The sequence below is a fragment of the Pezoporus wallicus genome, unplaced genomic scaffold (genome assembly GCF_028554395.1).
Source record: "Pezoporus wallicus isolate ANWC-B61680 ecotype Strahan unplaced genomic scaffold, APGP_CSIRO_Pwel_v1 contig_9936, whole genome shotgun sequence".
Classification (NCBI taxonomy): domain Eukaryota; kingdom Metazoa; phylum Chordata; class Aves; order Psittaciformes; family Psittacidae; genus Pezoporus; species Pezoporus wallicus.
This window is the reverse complement of record NW_026640557.1, coordinates 3,862-11,266: the sequence shown is the minus strand read 5'-3', so window position 1 is coordinate 11,266 and position 7,405 is coordinate 3,862. Positions and strand designations below refer to the sequence as shown.

General features: G+C 59.9%; 1 protein-coding gene across 1 annotated transcript; it reads left to right on the top strand.

Annotated features, from left to right (window-relative positions):
* Positions 1 to 352: 352 nt before the first annotated feature.
* LOC130604694 (nephrin-like) lies at positions 353 to 4,700 on the top strand (the record flags this gene model as incomplete). The annotated part of the gene is made up of 7 exons (XM_057419428.1): positions 353 to 456; positions 794 to 915; positions 1,536 to 1,710; positions 2,230 to 2,387; positions 3,295 to 3,433; positions 4,025 to 4,111; positions 4,603 to 4,700. Coding segments are annotated over 7 exons (883 nt in total), but the record flags the coding sequence as incomplete, so codon positions are not given.
* Between the last annotated feature and the right edge of the window lie 2,705 nt (positions 4,701 to 7,405).

Sequence of the window (7,405 nt, the reverse complement as noted above, 5' to 3'; positions counted from 1 at the left end):
CAGTATAGACCAGTATGGACCAGTATAGACCAGTGTGGCCCATTGAGGCCCATTAAAGCCCATTGACCCCCATTTACCCCCATTGACTCCATTGACCCCCATTGACCCCCATCACCCCCCATCGCCCCCATTGCCCCCCATTGACTCCATTGTTCCCCATTGGATCCCATTGACTCCATTGCCCCCTATTGCCCCCATTGCCCCCCATTGACCCCATTGACTTACAATGACCCCCATTGCCCCCCCATTGACCCCATTGACTCCCATTGTCCCCATTGCCCCACATTGACCCCATTGACTTACAATGACCCCCATTGCCCCCCATTGACCCCCATTGCCCCCATTGCCCCAGGCTGACCCCACAGCGCCAGCACCATGGACAGCGCCTGCTCTGCAGCGCATCCAATGAGGCCGGGGCTGCCCCGACCGAGGCCGCGCTCGTCCTTGACGTCCTCTGTGAGCACCCATCGACCCCCATTGACCCCCATTGACCCCCATTGACCCCCATTGACCCCCATTGAACCCCACTGAACCCCATTGAACCCTATTGAATCCCATTGAACCCCATTGACCCACTTCGACCCCCATTAACCACCATTGACCCCCATTGAACCCCATTGACCCCCATTGAACCCCATTGAGCCCCATTGACCCCCATTGACCCCCATTGAACCCCATTGACCCCCATCGACACCCATGGACCCCCCTTGACCCCAATGGACCCCCCATTGACCCCCATTGAACCCCCCATTGACCCCAATGGATCCCCCCCATTGTGACCCATTGCCCCCAGTCCCCCCGGGCCCCCCCACCATCGAGGGCCTGGATTCGCCCCACGTGCGGGCGGGGGACACCCTGGAGCTGGTGTGCGTCGTGCGGGGGGGGAACCCCCCCCCCAGCCTCCATTGGGACAAGGTAATGGGGGCAATGGGGTAATGGGGGGCAATGGGGGTAATGGGGCAATGGGGGTAATGGGGGTAAGGGGGTAATGGGAGCTAATGGGAGCCAATGGGAGCCAATGGGTGTCAATGGGTGTCAATGGGAGACAATGGGAGCCAATGGGTGTCAATGGGAGCCAATGGGTGTCACTGGGTGTCAACGGGTGTCAGTGGGAGCCAATGGGGATCAATGGGTGTCACTGGGTGTCAATGGGAGCTAATGGGTGTCAATGGGTGTCAATGGGTGTCAATGGGAGCCAATGGGTGTCAATGGGTGTCAATGGGAATCAATGGGTGTCAATGGGGGTCAATGGGAGCTAATGGGTGTCAATGGGTGTCAATGGGTGTCAATGGGAGCCAATGGGTGTCAATGGGTGTCAATGGGAATCAATGGGTGTCAATGGGGGTCAATGGGTGTCAATGGGTGTCAATGGGTGTCAATGGGTGTCAATGGGTGTCAATGGGAATCAATGGGTGTCAATGGGGGTCAATGGGTGTCAATGGGAATCAATGGGTGTCAATGGGGGTCAATGGGTGTCAATGGGAATCAATGGGTGTCAATGGGGGTCAATGGGTGTCACTGGGCGCCGCCTGCAGGACGGGAGGCCGCTGGCAGCGCCCTGGCTGACGCAGCGCCCCCTGGCGGTGACGCGGAGCCCCCTGGCGGTGGCCGTGAGCCGGGGGGACGACGGCGCCACCCTGCGGTGCCGCGTGCAGACACAGCGCCCCCTGGCGGCCGGGGGGAGCGCCAGCGTCACCCTGCACGTGACCTGTGAGCCAATGGGGCTATGGGGGGCGATGGGGGGCAATGGGGGCAATGGGGGGTGATGGAGGGAATGGGGGGCGATGGGGGCAATTGGGGCTATGGGAGAATGGGGGAGAATGGGGGGAATGGGGCCTATGGGGGTAATGGGGGGTATGGGGGGGAATGGGGATAATGGGGGTAATAGGGGGCAATGGGGTAATGGGGGGCAATGGGGGCTATGGGGGGCAATGGGGGTAATGGGGGCTATGGGGGATAATGGGGGGTATGGGGGCAATCATTTAATGGGGGCTATGGGGTAATGGGGGCTATGGAGGTAATGGGGACAATGGGAGGCAATGGGGGCAATGGGGAGCAATAGAGGACAATGGGGAGCAAAGGGGGTCAATGGGGGGCAATGGGGGTCTATGGGTCTCAATGGGTCTCAATGGCTCCCTATGGGTCCCAATGGGTCCCAATTGGTCCCAATGGCTCCCTATGGGTCCCAATGGCTCCCAATGGGTCCCAACGTGTCTCCATGGGTCCCAGACCCCCCCTCGGAGGTGACGCTGGTGGGGCCGCGGGGGGGCGCCGAGAACGAGTCCCTGAGCCTGACGTGCGCCAGCGCCCCCAGCAACCCCCCCGCGCGCCTGCGCTGGTGGTTGGGGGGCAGGGAGCTGCGCGCCAGCGAGAGCAGCACGGCGCCGGTGCGCCCCCTGCCGGGCCGGAGGACTGCGAACGGGGGGCGATGGGGGGCAATGGGGGAGTCAATGGGGCATCTATGGGGTCAATGGGGTCGATGGGGGTCAATGGGGCATCTATGGGGTCAATGGGGTCGATGGTCAATGGGGCATCTATGGGGTCAATGGGGTCTATGGGGGTCAATGGGGCATCTATGGGGGTCAATGGGGTCGATGGGGGTCAATGGGGTCGATGGAGGTCAATGGGGCATCTATGGGGTCAATGGGGTCGATGGGGGTCAATGGGGCATCTATGGGGTCAATGGGGTCGATGGGGGTCAATGGGGCATCTATGGGGTCAATGGGGTCGATGGAGGTCAATGGGGCATCTATGGGGTCAATGGGGTCGATGGAGGTCAATGGGGCATCTATGGGGTCAATGGGGTCGATGGAGGTCAATGGGGCATCTATGGGGTCAATGGGGTCGATGGGGGTCAATGGGGTCGATCCGGTCAATGGGGGCCAATGGGGTCGATCCAGTCAATGGGGCTCAATGGGATCAATGGGGGTCAATGGGGTCTGTGCGGTCAATGGGGTCAACGGGGATCTATGGGGGCATCTATGGGGGTCCATGGGGTCAATGGGATCAATGGGGCTCAATGGGGGTCAATGGGGTAGATGTGGTCAATGGGCGTCAATGAGGTCAATGGGGTCAATGGGATCAATGGGGGTCAATGAGGTCAACGGGGGTCTATGGGGGAATCTATGGGGGTCAATCGGGGTCCATGGGGTCAATGGGGGTCAATGGGGTTCAATGGGGCTGAATGGGGTCTATGGGGGTCAATGGGTGTCAATGGAGGTCTACGGGGTCTATGGGGGCCTATGGGGCTCAATGGAGGTCAATGGGGGTCAATGACCCCCCATTCCCCCCCAGGCCCCCGGGGGGGGCACGGTGACGTCATCGAACCTGACGCTGGTGGCGCGGCGCAGCGAGCACGGGCGCCCCCTGGTGTGCGAGGCGGCGGTGCCGGGGGTGGGCGTGGCCAGGGCCAGCCTCGTTCTGAGCATCACCCGTGAGCCAATGGGGATCAAGGGCGGCAATGGGGGGCAATGGGGGGCAATGGGGGGCAATGGGGATCAATGGAGTTCAATGGGGCTCAGTGGGGGTCAGTGGGGATCAATGGGGTCAATGGGGGCCAATGGGGCTTAACAGATGTCAATAGGGGCAATGGGGATCAATGGGGGTCAATGGTGGTCAATGGAGTTCAATAGGGCTCAATGGGGGTCAATGGGGGTCAATGAGGATCAATGGGGGTCAATGGGGATTAATGAGGATCAAAGGGCTCAATGCAGTCAATGGGGTCAATGGGGATCAATGGGGTCAATGGGGATCAATGGGGATCAATGGGGCAATGGGGAGCAATGGGGGTCAATGGGGATCAAAGGGGGTCAATGGAGTTCAATGGGGCTCAATGGCGGTCAATAGGGATCAATGGGTGGCAATGGGGCGCAATGGGACTCAATGGGGGTCAATGGGGCTCAATAGGACTCAATGTGGGTCAATGGGACTCAATGGGGATCAATGGGACTCAATGGGGGTCAATGGAGGTTAACGGGAATCAATGGGGGTCAATGAGAATCAATGGGGCCATTCCCCCCCCCAGACCCCCCCGATTCGCTGTGGGTCGAGGCCCCGCCCCCCAACGCCTCCTTCCGGGTGGGGGAGCTCGTGCGGTTGGGGTGCTACGCACGTGGGGGGCACCCCCCCCCCCGCCTCGTCTGGAGCAAGGTGGGAGCCAATGGGGGGGACTGGGAGGGACTGGGTTAGGGTTAGGGTCCCTATGGGTCCCAATGGGTCCTATGGGTCCCTATGGGTCTCTATGGGTCCCTATGGGTGCTATGGGTCCCTATGGGTCCCTATGGATCCTAGGGGTTGCTATGGGTCCTATGGGTCCTATGGGTCGCTATGGCTCCTATGGGTCGCTATGGGTCCTATGGATCCATATGTGTCTCTATGGGTCCCTATGGGTGCTATGGGTCCCAATGGGTCCCTATGGATCCTAGGGGTCGCTATGGGTCCTATGGGTCCCTATCCCTATGTGTCTCTATGGCTCCTATGGGTCCTATGGGTTCCAATGGGTCTCTATGTGTCCCTATGGGTCCCAATGGGTCTCTCTATGGGTCCCAATGGGTCTCTCTATGGGTCTCTATGGGTCCCAATGGGTCTCTATGGGTCCCGCAGGAGGGCCGGGCCCTCCAGGAGCCAATCCCGGGCTGGGGGCGGAGCCTGGAGCTGCGCCTGAGCCCCGGGGACAACGGCGCCGCCTTCACCTGCGCTGACACCGCCCACCAGCAGGGGGCGCCCCGCGCCGGAGCCCGGCTCCGCGTCCTCTGTGCGCCTCTGTGGGCTTCACTGGGGCTCTATGGGGCTCTATGGGCTCTATGGGGCTCTATGAGGCTCTATGGTTTCTATGGGTCCCTATATGTCTCTATGGGTCCCTATGGGTCTCTATGGGTCTCTATGGTCTCTATGGGTCTCTATGGTCTCTATGGGTCTCTATAGGTCCCTATGGGTCTCTATAGGTCCCTATGGGTCTCTATGGGTCTCTATGGGTCTCTATGGGTCTCTATGTGTCTCTATGGGTCTCTATGGGTCCCTATGGTCTCTATGGTCTCTATGGGTCTCTATGTGTCTCTATGTGTCCCTATGGGTCTCTATGGGTCTCTATGTGTCCCTATGGGTCTCTATGGGTCTCTATGTGTCCCTATGGGTCTCTATGGGTCCCTATGGTCTCTATGGTCTCTATGGGTCTCTATGGGTCTCTATAGGTCCCTATGGGTCTCTATGGGTCCCTATGGTCTCTATGGTCTCTATGGGTCTCTATGGGTCTCTATGGTCTCTATGTGTCTCTATGGGTCTCTATGGGGTCTCTATGGGTCCCTATGGGTCTCTATGGGTCTCTATGGTCTCTATGGTCTCTATGGGTCCCTATGGTCTCTATGGTCTCTATGGTCTCTATGGGTCTCTATGGGTCTCTATGGGTCTCTAAGGGTCTCTATGGGGTCTCTATGGGTCTCTATGGGTCTCTATGGGTCTCTATGGGGTCTCTATGGGTCCCTATGGGTCTCTATGGGTCTCTATGGTCTCTATGGTCTCTATGGGTCCCTATGGTCTCTATGGTCTCTATGGGTCTCTATGGGTCTCTATGGGTCTCTATGGGTCCCTATGGGTCTCTCTGCCCGCAGTCCCCCCCCAGTCCGTCTCCATCAGCGCCTCCCCCCGGGAGCCCCGCCTGGGCCAGCGCCTGCTCCTCACCTGCGTCACCGGGAGCAGCCACCCCGCCCCCACCCTCACCTGGCACCACCACGGACGCACGTGGGTGCCCCATGGACCCCATAGACCCCATAGAGCCCCATTGACCCCATAGAGCCCCATAGAGCCCCATTGACCCCATAGAGCCCCATAGAGCCCCATTGACCCCATAGAGCCCCATAGAGCCCCATAGACCCCATGGACCCCATAGAGCCCCATTGACCCCATAGAGCCCCATAGAGGCCCATTGACCCCATAGAGCCCATGGAGCCCCATACACCCCATAGAGCCCCATAGAGGCCCATTGACCCCCATAGACCCCATGGTCCCCCACAGACCCCCATAGCCTCCCATAGACCCCCATAGTCCCCCACAGACCCCCATAGCCTCCTAAAGACCCCCATAGCTCCCCACAGTCCCCCCTTGACTCCCATAGACCCCATAGCCCCCATACACTCCGTAGACCCCATAGCCACCCATAGACCCCATAGCCCCCCATAGATCCCCATAGACCCCCCCATTTACCCCTATTTGCCCCCCCATTGACCCCTATGGGCCCCCATTGACCCCTATGAGCCCCCCCATTGACCCCTATTTGCCCCCCCATTGACCCCTATGGGCCCCCCATTGACCCCTATGGGCCCCCATTGACCCCTATGGCAGGGAGCCGGGGGAGCCCCTCCCCCCCAGCCCCGCCCCCCACGGGGGGGTCTCGGTGGGGTCGCGGCTCCGCCTGCAGGTGGCGCTGGAGGACCAGGGTCACGTGATCACCTGCGCGGCCGCCAGCCCCGCCCTTGGCGTCACCGTGAGAGCCGGGCACAGATTGAGCGTGAGGCGTGAGTGGGGGGGGCGGTGGGGGTCAATGGGGGTCAATGGGGGTCAATAGGGGTCAATGGGTGCCAATGGGTGTCAATGGGTGTCAATGGGAGTCAATGGCAGTCAATGGGTATCAATGGCTCTCAATGGGAGTCAATGGGTATCAATGGGTGTCAATGGGTATCAATGGGTATCAATGGGTGTCAATGGGTGTCAATGGGTGTCAGTGGGTGTCAGTGGGTGTCAATGGGTGTCAATGGCTCTCAATGGGTGTCAATGGGTGTCAGTGGGTGTCAATGGGTGTCAATGGGTGTCAATGGGTGTGACTGGGTGTCAATGGGAGTCAATGGGTGTCAATGGGTGTCAATGGATGTCAATGGCTCTCAATGGGTATCAATGGGTGTCAATGGGTGTCAATGGGTAGCAATGGATGTCAATGGCTCTCAATGGGTGTCAATGGGTGTCAATGGGAGTCAATGGGTGTCAATGGCTCTCAATGGGTGTCAATGGGTGTCAATGGATGTCAATGGCTCTCAATGGGTGTCAATGGGTGTCAATGGATGTCAATGGCTCTCAATGGGTATCAATGGGTGTCAATGGGAGTCAATGGGTGTCAATGGGTGTCAATGGGTGTCAATGGGTGTCAATGGATGTCAATGGCTCTCAATGGGTGTCAATGGGAGTCAATGGGTGTCAATGGGAGTCAATGGGTGTCAATGGGGGTCAATGGGTGCCAATGCCTCCCCCCCCCAGACCCCCCATTGCTCCGCGCGCCCCCCGGGGGCCGGGTGCTGGCTCGGGAGCAGGGCCGGGCGCTGCTGCCGCTGCTCGGGGACGCGCATCCCCCCCCCCGCGACTGCGCCTGGAGCCGCGCCGGCGTCCGCATGGGTGCGCTATGGGGGGGAATGGGGGATAA